Below are 18106 nucleotides of genomic sequence, written 5' to 3'. Positions count from 1 at the left end.
CATATCCTCTGAAGAATGAAATATTACAAAACTTATGTAGAAATAAATATACTGCCTCACAGAGATCACCCATTTGCTAATTCAACAGCAGCTGCTTGCTGTGCAATCTACATTTATTCTATCATGAACAAGGACATAGAGCAATGAGATGAGAGGAGTGGAGAGATATACCAAAGGCTTAAACTGCTTTGGTATGCCACTTGTTTAAATGATTGTAAACCAGGAGCTGCACTAGCTCCCATGGTAGTTTAGGGCATGGTGATCCCAGAAGTAGTTTGGTTTTAACCTTTTGAAACCTTAAAGAAGGCAAAATAATATTTTAATTGCCAGTGTAAATCAGATTGTTTAAAGTCCAGTATGACATTTCAAATCAATTCAAGTCACCCTGAAAGATTTATGATCCCACAGTATGGCAGTCATGTTACTGATGCAGGAGGAAGAAATATGGTTTATTGTTCATATGATTACTGGCTTCTCTGTGGTTTGAGGTACAGAGCATCAACACAATTCTCACTGAACAAGGTTAATGTAATACCTCTTGACGGGGCTCTCAGCTTGAGTACTCGTTGTTCTGCCTACTGCATAACTGTCTGGGGTGAGAAGTACTTAAAGAGAAAAGAAATAAACACTAGGGAGATGCCAGTGCTGCTTGAATTGTGATGGGTAGATGTGAAGGCATAAAATACTACATAGAAGAAGTTACTTTACTTCAGAGCTACGTTTGGGTTGAAGCTGTCACTGGTCTGAACAGAAGATGGATGGTAGTAAAGATTGGCAGTGTGAGATGGGAGGTTTGCAGACATACACTGCCTATATGCACAGCAACACTGCAGGAAGTAGCTCGAGACACTGATTTGGAAGGTCATGTAAACAGTTCCAAAATGTTAATGATTAGAAGGAAGCATAATTCCAGAATGAAAGGTTAGGGAAATAGTTTTATGAGACTCCAATTTAGATCTTAGTTTGTTTTGGTTTGTTTCCTAAAAGGGCAGGAAGAAGGGGGAAGGTAATGTAAGATAATGTGAAGGAAAAAGCTACTTTCTGTAGCAAAACAGTTTACACATTATTTCTTTTGTGACTGTCTACTTACGATGCTTAAACTCTAAGCCTGTTGGGACAAACCTGTAATTACTGCACAGGTAAAGAAGTAGGGAATGGACATTTCCCACATTGTCCCACAAGACATTGTCCCTGCCTATAATGAAGAGGAAACCGTGATTCAACTTTCTTTAATCCACATTATCCTTTGCATCTTGATGTATTTGTCAGCCTTCTCTGAGCACACCTATGGTGCCCTGAACACAAGCAAAGAGGTTGCTGACCAGCACCTATCCAGCTGTTGGAGGTGGGTGAACCAGAGCAACTACAGCAGTGCTGAAAATTTTTTTGAACTTTACTCACCTGTAACGAGTTAGAGGACAGAAAGAAGATTCAGTCCACTGTACAGGAAGGATTTTATGTTTGTATTGCCTGTGCTTACAGATTAGGATGAATGCCTAAGGAAATACTCAATGAAAGCACTATTTTCTAACCTCTGAAGCAAAGGTTTACACAGGAAACATTATACTGAGAAGAAAACACATAAAAATTGCTCAAAATATTGACTTTTAAACATACTTTTGTCATTCAGATGCAGATCAGAACATTATTAATATTTAAAAGTCTGGCCTATATAATGTGGTAGATTACAGCATGGGTTTGTTGTTCTTTTTGTTTTGTTTTGGGGCTTTTGTTATTCTGTTTTCTTCTCTTACTGCATTTAAATTAAAATCTACCTTTTCTGTATGGATTTTCCTTGTGGCTGCTAATGGTTAAGACTAAAATTACAAGAAAGTTTGTATTTTAAATATAGAATCTTATTCTGGGCAGCATCCTTTTAGTCTAGCCTGTGCTCAGGCCTCATTTTTATCAAGTAGTAATTTAAGACTAGGTGAACCATTGAATGGTTTGCACTCCTGGCAACTTGTTTGTGGCCAGGCTGTTTCCTCTTTTGCACAAAAAACTCTAATACACCATCCACTACCTTTTAGGTTAAATGCTATTTTTCCTAGACTTTTTCACCTTCTCTTTTGACTTTGTGCCTTGAAAAGACTGATGCAGGATGACTGCACAGAGAGAAATATCTTGATATCTTCTGTTGCAGCAGCAATAGCTAATTCAGCTTTGGGGATTATAACTTGTTTCTCTGTGGCATAAATATCCTTATGAGGAAACTGAATTATTATTTTTTTTAATGACACTCTTTTTTCCCTTCTGCAGGATTGCTTGTGAAATAAGGGCTTAAATATACTTCAAGCAGAATTTTTGTTTTCCAGTGGTTTGCATTAAGCTCTCACCACTGATACCACCGCAGGACTAATCTCTGAGAAGTGAAAACAAAAAAATCTGTTTTCCAGTAGAGACTAAAGTGATGATGGAGAAATGGGCCTCCAAGTTTGCAGTTGCCCGTTATTTTCCTTTCTTTTCAGTCTAAGTGCACATCCTGTAAGAGACCTGCTGTTGCTGCATTGCAATAACACATAAGCCAATGAAATCATTTGACATCTGCGTAAACCCACCCTACGTCATCAGCTTGCAAGGAAAATTCTCCCATTGCCTGACCTTTTTCAACTTATAACTTAAATTTGGATGTAGGCTGAAGTAGAAATTAGTGAGATCATAGTGCTGTTGAGCAAAGACATGAACAATATTTACCTCTTAAAACTAGATTTAAAAAAAAAAGGATGTTAAAAACAGAGTTGACAAATTAGTTTTGACTTGAAATCAACATAGGAGCTGCCTAGAGGACATCAGATCCTGTGACTAAACGAAAGAAACACATCTATATAAATATGGATATTTATTTGGAATAGAAGTGTCAGCTTATTAATATGCTCAGTCATCGTTTGTGCCAAAGCAACCTGTCATCTGATGGAAAACTGCTTGTACTAAACAGCAGACAAGAACCTGGCACATGGCTGCTGTTTTCAGAGGCAGGGTTTGCTCAGTGTAGGCATTTTCCAACAATAAAATGTAATCACTACAGTATTATAACGCCTCCATCATGACACTCTTTATTATGATATCTAGCTCAGCCGCAACTTCTGAAAACTGAAACAAAATTAAAACCAAAACCAGAAAACAAATAATGCAAGTGAGAACCTACAGCCTCTCTACTTCAGTGGACATGTATTACAAATTGAGTTGTGAATAATGCAGCTATCAAGACCCAGCTACCTTATGCTCCAGGCTGGAGTCTTTAAACATCAGTGAAAAAGGCTTGATATGCTCTCTTCGCAATTTATCGCCACTCCGTAAGTCGATGGTGTGCTCTATTCGCTTGTTAATTTCCTCAGGCCCAGACTGGACATGCAAAGCTTGTGCAAGATGGTTTGGAAGCAGATTTATTGAATTTCTTGTTAGGGCAGCCAGAGTCTAGGGGAAAGCACATGCAAACAGAATAAACCTGCTGGTCCCCTTTGGTTAAAAATGCAATGTTTTAGATCATGTTGCATTGCAAACCATTACAGCATTCCATGCAATTCATTCAATGAAATCTATAGAAGTGTAAAATATAAGTCTGTTCCACTAAACACATACAGTACACTAAAGGGAGTACTTTAATGCACTCTTATATACAGATTAAGAGGTTTGCTGCTGTATTGAACTCTAGCACTATATTATCTTTTCCAGATTCTGCTAATTAATTGTTAGAGCATGCATGAGGAGAGTACACACCAAAATCACAGCACTCAGTGGTGTGTTTTAACAACTTAAAACAGAAGATAAAAAAAAAAAACAGAACTCACAAAACAGAAATAATGGCATTTTTTCTTGGTCTTAAAGTTACTGGATGTGTATAGTTAAGGAACAGATCAGTTAGACAGGGGTGAAGAAGGTGACTTTTCTGATTACTTCAGCATGGTTTTTCAAACAATTTGTCCTTCTTCACTGCTGGTATATTTCAGCCAGTCTAGATTACAGTTAGGCATTTAATTTAACTGTAATTATATTATCTCAAATGTGTAATTCCTTTGGTATTTCACTGACTAATGGAAAGAACAAAAAGAAAATACTTTTGCACGGCTTTGCAAAAGAAAGGCAGCGGAAATAGTATGAAGGGTGCTTCACTTTCACAAAGGAGCTTGGGTTTGCTTTCATAAAAAGAATAACTCAGTCCAGTTTCATGGTATCATTTCATGACACAAACCACAGTGAAGCATCACTTTCCCACCTGAATGGGAAAGTAAACTCTGTTACCTGTGATATTCCCAAGGATTAAGAAATGTTAATGAATGGACATGATATAAACCTTCATACCTCACAGCATGAGACATTTCAGTATTATAATGAATAAGAAATACACTTCTGCTTGAGAAAAGTTATCCCATAGGTCCTTGATGGAAAAATCTGCTCTAAGTCCTACTAGGCATTATTGGAAACAGGAATTATTGCTGGGTTTCTCTGGAAATTATACAAGCAGATTTCACTTGTTCATATTCAAAGGATAGTCAGGAATTACATTCTAATGGATCTCGGATAGCACATTAAAACACAGGAAGGGTCTCAGATACCTACTATCAAACCTCAATTTACAATTTTCTTTGCAATCCTAAAGCAATTCCTAGGACTCTTTAGTCACAGATAGTATCTTATTTTTCCACAGTCATTTGATGATCAACTTAGGACCTCAATAAATAGGCTGGAAAGGGTATCAGGACTGAAGTCTTCTCTGTATCGATGTGAAAAGAAACCTTTCACTTTGGTTTAGCAGAGAAAGGACTTCGGTAGAAAAAGTTTGGCAAACCCACCTACTCAAATCTCCCTATTGTCATTTCAGAAAACTAGTAACAACAAAATTTAGAGGGAAAATAAATAAAATCGAGGAAACTTTTCTCATATGGAAATTCCTCATACTGGAATTTTAGCTATGTCTCAATCTGTATCTTTCCCTTGGATTTAAGGTGGAAACTCTAAGGTTAGAGCCAAGTAACAGGTAAACAATCCATTGAGTCAGTTGGATAAATACTTTATTAACACACACTAAGGTACTACTTGAAGTTTATCTCTTTTGAGCTGGGGTATGCACAAAAGTTATTATCAGTTTGTGGTGGCTGAAATCTTACAGGAGGATTTGAAGCCACGGTTAAAAGACAAGATCATGCCAAACGCTGTTGTGCGCATTAATTCCTTAGAATTTGTTCATATTGCTATTCCTCCTCTGGAAGTGAGCATGGAGAAGGTCCCTAATGTTCTATCATGGGATTGTCTTTTATTTTCACCATTCTAGTAAGTGATTGAATTTTGCTTAAAATGGTATTTTAAAATATCTTCTTGCTGAATGTATGAAGTTGTTTAAGATTCACGGTAGATGAACATGACATAATACCACCACCATGGCAATGGTGCCAGTAGTATTGGTGCAAAAATGGACTTGGAAGTTGCATTAACTTTCAGACAATAACAAGGAAATTAATAATTCAGTTTAGTCATCATGTCTCCTTCACACCTATATACATAGTTAACATCTTTCCTGCAATTAGTAATAATAATACTGAAAAATATCATGCAAATTATTGCAATATCATGCAAATTATTGTACTAAGAATATGCTGTAACCACCTTTTGTCTCTGTATCCCCCCCTTTACTCTGCATCTTTTAAGATTGTGTTATGCTGATATAAAGAAATATTGGTTTTCCCTATTGTCTTTCCTACACTTTTGTGAACAGTTGTATGGAAGATACAGTCATGAACTATAAGATACAATGGGCTTTTGAATTTTCCTGATGCTGTCAGCAACCATTCATCATACAGGAACACATGAAACCTTCTGCAAAGTGAAAAAGCTCAGCCAAACTTGCACGTGAGACTGAAAGACAGGATGAATTGAAACAAACAAATAATAAAACTCAAACTTTAGAGATACTTTGCAGAGATTTAAAAAAGCTGGCTGGGATTAGATTTTGATTATTTCCTGTACAGTTTTTATATAACCAGTCCACACATCTTGCCCTCAAGCAGAAGTGCCATTTAGAAAACTCTAGGAAGGCTTCAAGCTATTTTTCATATTGCAAGCACCAGGTCTTGGAGTAAAATAGGGAAATACAAACTCATATGTTTAAAGAGACAGGATACAGATTTGGTATTTGTTTGAGGAAGACCCCTAAATTAAGCTGTCTAGGTGCTCGGTGTCTAAACTTGTCAGTGGCAATATAGACTGGATACCTTCAATTGGCCAATAATATGAAGCTATGGTCAGTTGATATGTCCTGTCATATGCGGAAGAGCCTGGAGCTATGGCACAAGACCCACAGGAGCCCCATGTGCTGCTGGTTGGTGGTGGGAACCAGCTGGAGTGTGCTAGGATACCTCAGGCTGCCATAGATGATCAGGTTACGCTTAATCAAGCTTTTACTCAGCATGTTTTAGCACAGATGTTTAGCTCTATTTCAGACATCAAAGTCTCTTACCTCACTTCCAATTGACAGTCCAGATGATTATAGGTCTTTTATAGGCCCCTTGTCATATGGATATCTCAGGCACTAGAAATTGTACTAGACCCTCATGTTTAGGAGCTGAGATGTGTGGGAGATTGACATCTGGGGCAGTCATTAGATAACACAAATGCAGATGTCTTGCTTTTGAACTGAATTCTGCCCTGTTTATACTTGTCTGCCCTCTTGGTAGCTTTTAAGTATAATTTTTGTCATAACTGTTAAGAGTCATTGCAACCACCACTAAAATATGCTTATGCAAAACACACAGAATTTTAATACACATCATTACTAGCTCATCAGATGTCTCCAGTACCACACACAGCAACCATATTATGCTTATGTAAGGTCCAGTGAGGAAATTCAACTTCATAAGCTATTGATTTATTTTAGAGGAGGCCTTCACTTTCTTAACATAAAATAATTTTTGTACAACATTGGTTGTTTTAGGAGAGAAGCCCAGACACTTGTTTTAAGAACAGAGAACTCCATCCACATAAAGAGTGGCTATTCTGTTCCTTACTCATATCAACACGTCTTCAATTACCTGACTTAGACTGGCCATAGAAAAGGAATTTGAGGTAAACAATATGGATTCTGATGAATTGGAGTTTGGCAAGAGAACTCACCAGAGACTTTGCCCTTTCACATTTTTCCTAACAAACCTACAGCTCTCAGTAAGACACCTCATCACAGTTGCTTGAATTTTGGATAAAGAAATCATTTAAATGCTATGGGCAAACATTCAAACATACTGAGTGATTTATTGTTGGGTTGATGTAATGGGTTCTCAACATCTGCTACCTCCAGTGACCTTTAGGCTGCATAATTAATGATATTAAATGGTTATCCTGTCCAAGACTGGCACATCTCTAGAAAAAGCTACTATGTTCTAGTATATATCAATTTATCATGTGGATTTTGAGCTGAAATACATTGCTGATAGATAGCAATGGCCTGAACTTCAAAATTGAAAATTACAGAAGAATTGAATGACACATGGCATAGATTTTAAAAAGCTTGTCTCCACCAAAAAGCTTATTGTAAAACTGTGTAATATAAAATTAAACTTATTTCCAGCATAGAAACAAGTATTAAAAAAAATTTAAAAAGGTGGAAAACTATTCTAAAAATGGATTATATATTGCCATAATACAAAAATTTGCTTGTAAATAACTTCTTGGTTATGTCTGTTACAATGATTTTCATGGGCCTTTTACTAGGTTATGGGGTGGGAGTTCAATACACAAATAAAGACACTAGTCTTTTATTTCATTGCTTGTCTTTGTTAGTGTCAGAGTTAGGTTTAGCTGAAAAAAAAACATTCAGGAGATGATAAGCCTATTCCATAGAGGTTATTTGAACTGCAGAATTTGGAATATCTTAAAGGGAAAGAAGAAGAAACAGATAGAGATCCAACAAGAACTGCAGCAACATGCACCCATACCTTTATTCCCAGTGAAATGAGAGTATAGAGGAGAACAAAATACAGAAAACACTAGAAAGGCAAAAGGCAGTGCACAGGCAGAGGCACAGGACATATATAAAACAGCTGGTTTATACAACAGCAGACTATGCCATGCTCCAGTTCAGTTTGAGGAGTTGAGGAGACAGAAACACCGACATGGGCTGATTGCTTATGAAGGTTTATCGCTTTGGAGAATATTTGTAAGAATTGGAAGAAGGTTGACAAAACAAGACCTCCACACAACCAGACCTGAAGTTCAACAGATAGTGATGACGAGTCAGACTAAGGATGTGCCGCAGAAGAAAGGATCAATCATGCCATTACAGATCCCTCAGAAAAATGGAAGAAAAATCTGGCATTTCATAAAGACTCATCAATCTTTCAAATGCAGTGAAAAAAGTGGTGTCTGAGGGTATTTTAACCTTTCCATCTTTAATTCCTCTAAGCAAGCAGATTTCACAAAGCAATTTTTATGACTACAAGAATTGCTGCTTCCTAGTTGCTAGCAATTAGCCATGTAGTGTTTTGCAAAAAGATCTGATCAGCAGCAGTTATTATATTTCTACCGAGCTACACATGACCATAGAGTCTAACCTGTGAAACTTCTTTGTATCATAGACTCTTGGAGTTTAATATTTTTTTTAATTTAAAAAAAAAAAAAAATGAAGAATGGACAAACTGTTTTTGCAAAAGGCTTTTAAAAGGTAGTTCTGTTTTCTTTCACATACATCAATAAGCTACACTATGCTTTTTCCTCTGACAAAACATCTGTTCACTCGTCCCTTCACTTTGACATCAGTGCAGTGAAGCTAGGCAGTAAGATACACACGCTGGCCCAAATGTTTCAGTTAGTTCAGTAACATTAGCTTTACTCTTAATTTCCTTATTTATGGACTGGTTCAATTAAAACTGAGATGGGCAGTATTTAATTTCAGTTGGGGGAAAGAAATAAATCCGAAATCTCTAGCCCACTGACATTTCCACAGTTTAGATATGTGATTTATTTCTGCCCTGAAACAATTTGTTTAATCCTCTGCTGTTACAGTATCTGCTAGAATAAAGGTTAGAAATGATTTTTTTCTCCTTTGAGGCTTCCATTATTGGAATGCACTCAAGCGTGTGCTCATGCTTGAAGACATTAAAAGGAAGTTTGACTTACATTCTGTTTTCCCACTATGTTATCAAATGGAAGTTCAGGGCTCCAGGATCCTTCGGTAAACGTTGCTCCACTGTTTCTCCTGTCGGAGGAGCTGACAGCCTCTTTCACAATATCTTCAGGCAAAGTCAATAGACTCTCCTCAGGTTGTTTAATTAAATATGTCTCAATGTTATGTTTCCTCAAGAATTCATTACGTTCTTTACCGTGCCCTTCTTCAACTTTATAATCCCCATTCAGGCAGTCCAGAGTGGCTTTGGAAATGTGAATTCTCCTACATAAGTCAATAAGAAATAGCAAATACTAATTGGTCTATAGAATATGCAAGAAAAAGTTTATGAACTCTACCTCAGTTTTAACATGATGAATAAATAGGAAGTTTTTCTATTGTATATGATATTTATAGAGTAACTTAAATTCAACATACACGAACTTCATTTGAAGACAGAGACTCTCAAGATGTGTTCTGACCAGCAAGATCTCATGAATGCACAAAGTACTGTCACAGGAAAAACTTTGATATTCACACCTGAAACCTTTGCTCACAGTGACAGATTAATGGGAGACATTCCTGAGTAAAATACGATTCAGAATGAATGAAAATTGTCTCTTCAAGCAAATGTGATAAGGAAATATATGGTATGCATTAAAGCACTTTACGTGAAGCTATTTCCTTAAGTTATTTGAGGTAGCTTAGACAGTGGAAATTAGTGGTGTGGTTGCATCTGAAGTGAGGTGGTAATTCCTACTAAGACTAAGTGATGAGTTCAAAAAAGCTTCTGCAGAAGTTGAATTTAGGAGATAACACACAATAAGGTCAACTTTTGCAAAAGCAAAATAGGGCTTTGGATGTTTTCCAGCATAACTTGGAGGTGTTTGGTATTTAGATTTTCTTATCCATAATTATAACTGCTGGAGAAGGACAGGAAGAAGTTCAGGTTTAACAAAAAAATTAAAAAAGAAAGAAAGAAAAAAAGAGGTTGAGCTTTCTTATTTCTGTTTTGAAGAAATTTTCAAGTCCCTACAGGTTGGGTACATTACAGACACCTCCAAAACACATCCACATGGTTAGTCGTGCTGTACTTCATAATGCAGCACAATACTTGCACTAAGAGCAGATGTTCATTAGACAGTATCTAACTCACGAGAGTGTCACTTCATTAAAACTGGCACTTCATTAAAACTCACTTATTTTTCAAACTGTGTGCATGAGCTTTTCTGAGAGTCAGACTTGCAGACAGATTCCTAAAATTCAGAGTCAGCTAGAGTTCTTAATCAGATCTTGATGACACATGCTGAGGCAGTTTTCTCAGACACCACAGACCGGCTTATCTCCACTGAAGGAAATGATCCTAGCAAGCTGGTTGGGAAAGGATGCCACTACAAAGAGAAATTGCAAAAATACTGATGTAGTAAAAGGCCATAAGCACATGTATGATGTGCATGTATTGATAGAAAATAAGGTGCTGGTTGTCTTTAAGCACTGTGAAATGCCCAGGTGCATCACAATGCGGCAACAATTTGGTTTATGCGGAATAAACTAAGAAGAACCAATTTTTAACCTGTGTCATCTTTCCTGAGGCCAATACATGGGTTTTTAAAAATATTCACTATCTGAAGTCATGCCATTATGATGTCCTCAGAGATTAATACTCTTTTGCAGTCAAATGCCAGCAAAATTGACAATAGAAAACAGGAAAAATGTTTCTCAAATAGAAGCAACTTTTGGCCTGAATATTGAAATCAGAACATATGACCTCTCAGAGAGACAACGTATTTCCCAGCTCTGAGAAACTCAAGCAAGGAAAACTGATTTAAACAAAGTATTAATTTAAAAAAAGAGAAAAAAAAAATAAAAGGAAGGAAAAGAAAGTGATCTATTAGTTGCCAGGGTGACTATCTTTGTGCTGAGTTTCAAGTAATATAATTTGGGAAGGCTGCATTATAAAGCCTCAAAATACAGATTTTATAATGGAAATGATAACAGTTTTAACCCGAGCCTGGAGCTGGATATTGATGCAATACTCTGAAATGGGGCAAATATTAATAAATATTTAGTTGACTGAAGATATTTTCTGGTTTCACCTTTGGTACAGCTAGCTTAAAAAAATCAATTAAAATGTCTAGTAGACAAATGTCTTTCTAAGTTTCCACCAATACAGGAAATTGGTAATCCGAGTATTGAAGTAAAAAGTTGTAAGCAGTTCTGCGGCCGAGAATGCATCAAATTCAAAGCTTCAGATAATTCCTGTCACTGATATGTCCTGGAAAATTAATCATTAGCTCAGTTTTATGCCAACTCAATACCATAGATCAATACCTAGAAAGATTATTAGAGGTGATCCTGGGAGAACCTGTCTCTGAAATAACACTGTAGAATCTTACGTGATTTCATCTCACATTTTGTAACTCTCAGAAAACCAGAAATCTTCTTCCCAGTGCTCCCAAGTGCCTGCTTTCATGACAGTTGGGTTGGCCAGATATGCTCCCTCAATCATGGGCAACCTGTTCCTGCACCACTCATGCTTATGAGCTCTCAGAGTGATATGAAGCCAGTAAGGGGAAGTTGTAAGCCCCTTTTCTCCTGCCCCTAGACTGGGTGGAGGGATCTTCCCCATCCCAGCAAGCAAGTTACTTCCTTTCACTGTGTGCTCAGAAAAGAGCTGTGGTTCACCTTCACTCCAGTTTCATACTGTGAGAGCATGACCATTTATAATCCCAGGGTAGCTTTCATGATGAATCAGAGGAACATGTTGAAGCTGTGGGAACAATCTTGGTATTGTGGCAAGCAGGGGCTTTGAATGCTGGTGGCAGGGGGAAGTAAGGAGAGGCTGAAGTGAACTACTCTAGTAAACCTCACCCATGCTCTAGGAAAGCCTGATGTAAATCACTGTTTTGAGGGACTTAGTGAACTGCTGTCACAAACAGGCTTTGTTCTGCTGGCAAACTGATATACAGGAGAGGAAATCACTCTGCTCCAGTAGACTGCAACCTAGCCAGGCATTTTATCAACAGCAAGGTTGTGTACTCACTGAGTTATTCATTAATAGCTGTAATACTTGCACACATTAACAGCAATAAACTATACTTTTTACAGGTATGGATGGTGAAACTTAGATGATTGATTTGCTCATGCTAACAAAGCAGCATGTGACCTTTCTTAGTCATCTGGGGCTATCATGTGGGAAAAGCAGCAGAGAAAGAATTTTATTATGCCATTTTATACTCTGGTAACATAGGCAGCGTACAGAAGTTGTTCTCAGAGAATGCAGTGTTTCATTTTCTCATGTTTCTAAGAATATATATTAGTATAAAGCTCTACTGCAGGGAATAGTGGAAGGGGCCTGCATTTGCAAATAAGATATAAAGCAAATATTTTCTAACCTCCCGGGAACATGACAGATCCTGAGGTGTATGCAGGGAGTACATCACATGACTCAAATTTGATGAATTAAAATCTTTCTCCCTCAGGATGACAGAATCACTTAGACTTTTTGTGCCTTGAGACGTCCATGGCTATTGCTCCTGTGTTCCAGGGCCAAAAATGGAATTGTCATAGGGAATTTTTGCTAGATCCTTCATCAGTGAAAGGTGAAACCAAAAGTGAAAAGAGCATTCCTTCAACTATTACTGTTGTTTCAGATTTAGAAATTGTGACCTCCAAACTACCATGAGATGTAGGCCATGTCAGACAGAAATAACATTTTATCTTCCTGGTGAATCAGCCATTTCAGGCAAATATAAACTGTGCAGCTTGATGGAAAATTGTATTTTTTCACATATAGACAGGCTGACATAAATGTTTCAAAAGATCTAATAAAGCATCAAATTATTTAAAATACTTAGTAGAGAGCCTGCAGTGTATGATGCCTCACTATTAGCACAATGACCAATGAACAAATAATTTTTCTCACACTTTGTACATTATGAAATAAAATAAATCACAGCCTTGTGCCTCAGAGCAGAATTTAAATGTAAAGGATGAGAGAATGATGCCTGGAAAAATTCAAGAATGTTCAACATCTATTTGGGAAAACTGGGCTACCTCTCAGTATTATATGGGCTGAATATGACCACTGACATGTTTGAGGGAATCATAGCTAACAAAGAAAGAGAACTACTGTTGCCTTTCCCAATGCCTCTGCAAAATGATCATTTCTAGCTTTTTTTGTTTTTACTATAGCCTCACAAATCCTTGTCAACCATGAAACAGGAAAAAACAAAACAAAACAAAACAAAAAGGTCATAGCTGATGAAATCATGTAAGACAGTTAAAGCGTTGGTAAGTTTAGCAGTGCACTGTGCTGGCAGTGTTTTCTGACTGTGGGAAAATCGTGCTGCCTTACCCAGGAATTCCACCTGACTCAAGTTTGTTTGCGATATCCACATCCCAGGACCAGACATCAAACTGCCACTTTCGCAGGCCCAGTACTCCGCACAGAACTGATCCCGAATGTATCCCTATTCTCATGTCAATATCATGCTTCGTTCTTGACCTAACGTATCTGTTAAACAAAACAAGAGAAGAGGAAAAAAGACAAGACTCATTAAAAGTATATGCCATGGGGTTTTGTATCTTAAAAGCATATGATGTAAGACACAATGTCAATTTGTTATAAAGAACCACCTAGTCTGCAAAATGAAGAGATAACTTTCTAGGCAGCAAAGTACAGGTAGTGATAAAATTACTCTGAAAGACAGATTATCATTAAGTGCTTAATTGCACGCATGGCTCAGTGACACACGTTATTATTCCTATCAGACAGAAAGAGAAAGCTAGGAATAAAAAAAAAATGTCTGAGTGAGGCATCTGAACTCAGTGAGTCCTTTAGCTTGGAACTATAAAAAAAGCATTCAAAACCATTACAAAAACTATTATCATCAAGCCTACATGTACTTTTACTCTCTATTGTATCTTTTGGAATCACTTTCAATATTTCAAACACAGTGGTTTATTCACCCAAATATTCCAAAGCTACTCTTTGCCCAAAGGTCAATTATTTGCAGTAGATTTGATAGAGCATCATTTCCTCTGACAATGATGTAATTCTGAAATCATTCTCCTCCATTCTGTGTGATAGCAAAGACCATTTCCCCTCCCAAAGGTAAACAGACAGAGGCATATTTGTTAATAGTCCCAGAAATGAAACTTTTTCCCCGCACTTTTTGTCAGTTAATATGCCTATTTTTTTACTGCGTTAAAATTGCATCTTCCATTTCTGATATGAGACAACATATATAATTAACAGCCACCATAGCAGTGTCTTAGACCTAGGACGGCCTCTTCTAAATCAGTATCAAGATACTCCAGTGCATCACTGTGGGAAGCTCACAACTAAAATAAAGGAGCTGCATCCATTGGGATGACAAAGAGAGCACTTTTCCTGGTCTGCCTGTGTGACAATTATTTGCACCAGAAATGCTATTTGAGCTAGTGTTCATTAATATTTGAATAGCATACTACAGAGAAGAAAAGCACAATGCTACTGTTGGTCTACCAGCAAGGCTGCTGTTTCTCTGTGAAGAGTCTCAGTTCTCTGGTCACTGAAGTTAACAGTAGCACAGCAAGATCACAAAGAGAGCAGGCAAAGAATAAACAGCTCTGTTTCATAATTCTGAAGATAACTCACATTGCCTCTGATGCCTCAGTCATGACCTTTACAAACCCTCTCTAGAAGAGAAAAATAAATTGGGTTCTGCATTCAGTACTTGGTCTTTCATTGTTACAACAGGGAATCAGTTCACCCTTGGGAGGTTGGGGGAGGGATAAGTTTTAAACAGAAGAGAAGAAAAACTAGTTGTATAAAATGTGGGGAAATAAGTAATTAATCTTTTTCCCCTCTTTTCTTGATATTCCAAACCCTTCAAGAAAAGCATGCATTTGATGTGTGTCAATGCAGTTGTTTGCAAGCCACAGAAGATGTGTTCATCATGTCAGGAAGTCAGTGTAATTCGTATACCTGAAAGGAAGAGATTTTTAAAATTTAATAATAAAGCATTTGTTTTTTATGCTTTGAGAAGGGATTTATAGACATTCTGACACTCTGATTTTATATTATTATTTTTTTGTGCAAGCAAGAGGGCTTGAAATATCAAAATATAGATATCAAAATTAACCAAAAATCACATGTATATAAGAGATGGGACATGGAAACGGTGGAATATGTTTCCAAATGTTGTGAGAATAGCTGAGAGAAGTGAAAGCACTGTAATTTGTAATGCATTTTAAAGAATTTTTATAGGTATGCCACAAAAATATCTAAATTAACACTCATAGCTGACGGAGGAATTATCACACAACTCCCCACATGATCATTTTCCCCATCTGCCTTTTCATTTTGTTCAGAGTAAGAAAATTATTTTTCATTTTATGTCTGATTTCCTCATCTTGAAATAAAAAGCTAATTGGATCCAAAGAAATAATTGAGGGAAAAAAAACCCTTCTCATTGAAAAATACACACAATAAATAAGAGGACCTTAAGTTCAATAAAATGATCCAATAGCATATAATTATATAATCTCTCTCTCTCCACATATAGATGCACACTTTATTAGACCAATTTAGATTTTAAGCACTATAATGTTTAATAGCTAATAAACACTAGTATTTACCATTGGGCAATACTAACACTTGGCAATCATCAGTGGCATGGAAACAAGTCCAAATGCCACACAATACCAAGCACAAGTATAGACTGGAAGAGGACTGGCTGGAGAGCAGCCCTGCAGAAAGGGATCTGGAGGTGCTGGTTGGTACCTCAGTGTGGGTCAGCATGGTGCTCAGGCAGCCAAGAGGGCATCAAACACAGCATAACCAGCAAGTCAAAATAAGTGCTTATCGCACTGCATTCAGTGCTGGTGAGGCCCAACCATGAGCACTGTGCGCAGGTCTGGGCCCCACAATGTATGAAGGATGTGAAGATTCTGGAATGCTCCCAGAGGTGGACAACAAAGGGCTGGAAGGAATGCCCTATGAGGAGTCTTATTCAACATCTTTGTGGGGGACATGGACAGTGGCATTGAGTGCACCCTCAGCAAGTTTGCTGATGACACCAAGCTGTGTGGTGCAGGAGACACGCTGGAGGGAAGGGAGGCCATCCAGAGGGACCTTGACAGGCTGGAGAGGTGGGCACAAGCCAACCTCATGAAGTTCAATAAGAGCAAGTGCAGGGTCCTGCAGCTGGGTCGAGGCAATCCCAGGCACAAATACAGGCTGGGCAGTGACTGGCTGGAAAGTAGCCCTGAGGAGAGAGACTTGGGGGTGCTGGTGGACAAAAAGCTCAACATGAGCTCTCAGTGTGCACTTGCAGCCCGCAAAGCCAATCAGATCCTGGGCTGCATCAGGAGAAGTGTGGCCAGCAGGTCGAGGGAGGTGATCCTCCCCCTCTACTCAGCCCTGGTGAGACCCCACCTGGAGTACTGTGTCCAGTTCTGGAGCCCCTATTACAAGAGGGACGTGGAGGTGCTGGAACGTGTCCAGAGAAGGGCCACGAGGATGATCAGAGGGCTGGAGCACCTCTCCTATGAGGACAGACTGAAGGAGTTGGGGCTGTTCAGTCTGCAGAAGAGAAGGCTCCGAGGTGACCTAATTGTCGCCTTCCAGTATCTGAAGGGGGCCTACAGGAAGGCTGGGGAAGGACTTCTCAGGATCTCAGGTAGTGATAGGACTAGGGGGAATGGAATGAAGCTGGAGGTGGGGAGATTCAGGCTAGATGTGAGGAGGAGGTTCTTCACCATGAGAGTGGTGAAGCCCTGGAATGTGTTGTCCAGGGAGGTGGTCGAGGCCCTGTCCCTGGAGGTGTTTAAGACCAGGCTGGATGAGGCTCTGTCCAGCCTGATCTAGTGTGGGGTGTCCCTGCCCATGGCAGGGGGGTTGGAACTAGATGATCCGTGTGGTCCCTTCCAACCCTGAATGAAACTATGAAACTATGAAACTATGAGTGGCTAAGGACCTTGGGTTTGCCTAGTCTGCAGAAAAAGAACCTGAGGGGCCATCTCATTGCTCTCTACAGATTCCGCAGATGGATAAGCGGGAAGGGAGCTACTGATCTCTTCTTCCTGGTATCCAGTGATAGGACCTGTGGGAATGGTTCAAAACTGCACTGGATGAGGTTTAGATTGAATATTAGGCAGCACTTTTTAACAAGAGGGTGGTCAAACACTGAAACAGGCTTCCTAGAGAGGTGGTCCATGCTGCAAGTTTGTCAGCATTCAAGAGGCATTTGGACAATGCCATTAGTAACATGCTTTATGATGGCACTGAAGTGGTCAGGCCATTGGAATAGATGATCATTGTAGGAACCTTCCAACTGAAATAACCCTATTCTATGCTATGCGATGTTATGCTATGCTATGCTATGAAAGTACTATACATTATACTACCTCTAGAGAAACTAACACACACAAGTCTCAGTGGAGAAACCAGGTTACAAATGATGGTTCAGCTGAGCAATGCATCCTTCTGTTTTCACAGTGTTCACTAAGGATTGCTGGAATTTAACTTTTACATTGTTACGGCCTGAAAAGTCTTTGGCATCCTCACTCAGCCACACAGGATTTCTGCATTTGTTCAAGACTTCACATAGCTGTTCTGTCACATTGTGTCCTGCATGACACTACAGACTCCAAACAAGGTCCTATCCCCCCTTGCCTTATCTGTTGTCTTTCACAGCCTCCCAGCAAATTCTTCCTCTGTGTTTCTCAGGTGGTATTTGATCTCAGCTCTTCATCCGCAGTCAGTAAGGATTTGGCTGCCTGCCTGCACCCTTTGACTGTTCTGTTTTTCTGTCTGCTGCAGTGCTGGTGCACCTGCAGAGACCTATCTTAACATCCTCCTCTTAGTTGCCCTTCACAACAGTGTGTTCTTATGTTGATAAGTAGGAAACTAATTGCATGAGAGGACCTGACTGACTTGAGCCACAGGCAGTATGAGATGTATTCATGACCAGAACATGAACCAAAGCACAACGGTGATCTAGTCCTGCTCCTATTGCTTTACAACACAAA

At 38.6% G+C, this 18106-nt stretch overlaps 1 protein-coding gene across 3 annotated transcripts in view; it reads right to left on the bottom strand.

Moving 5' to 3' along the window:
* Positions 1-18106, bottom strand: part of ADCY8 (adenylate cyclase 8) — a 115372-nt gene that overhangs the window by 36986 nt on the left and 60280 nt on the right. For 2 of the 3 annotated variants that reach the window (XM_068155529.1, XM_068155530.1), the window contains 3 exons: positions 13446-13604; positions 9103-9373; positions 3217-3414 (listed from right to left, as the gene is read on the bottom strand). In XM_068155529.1, coding sequence (XP_068011630.1) covers positions 3217-3414; positions 9103-9373; positions 13446-13604 — 628 coding nt within the window. The remainder of the gene's footprint in view (positions 1-3216; positions 3415-9102; positions 9374-13445; positions 13605-18106) is intronic. The other variant, XM_068155531.1, reaches the window with a different exon arrangement.

Source organism: Melanerpes formicivorus, unplaced genomic scaffold, assembly GCF_026170545.1.
Source record: "Melanerpes formicivorus ecotype bairdi unplaced genomic scaffold, bMelFor1.0.p_v2 SCAF_32, whole genome shotgun sequence".
Classification (NCBI taxonomy): domain Eukaryota; kingdom Metazoa; phylum Chordata; class Aves; order Piciformes; family Picidae; genus Melanerpes; species Melanerpes formicivorus.
Note: the sequence above shows the minus strand (reverse complement) of the source record. Positions and strands in the feature narration are given on the sequence as shown.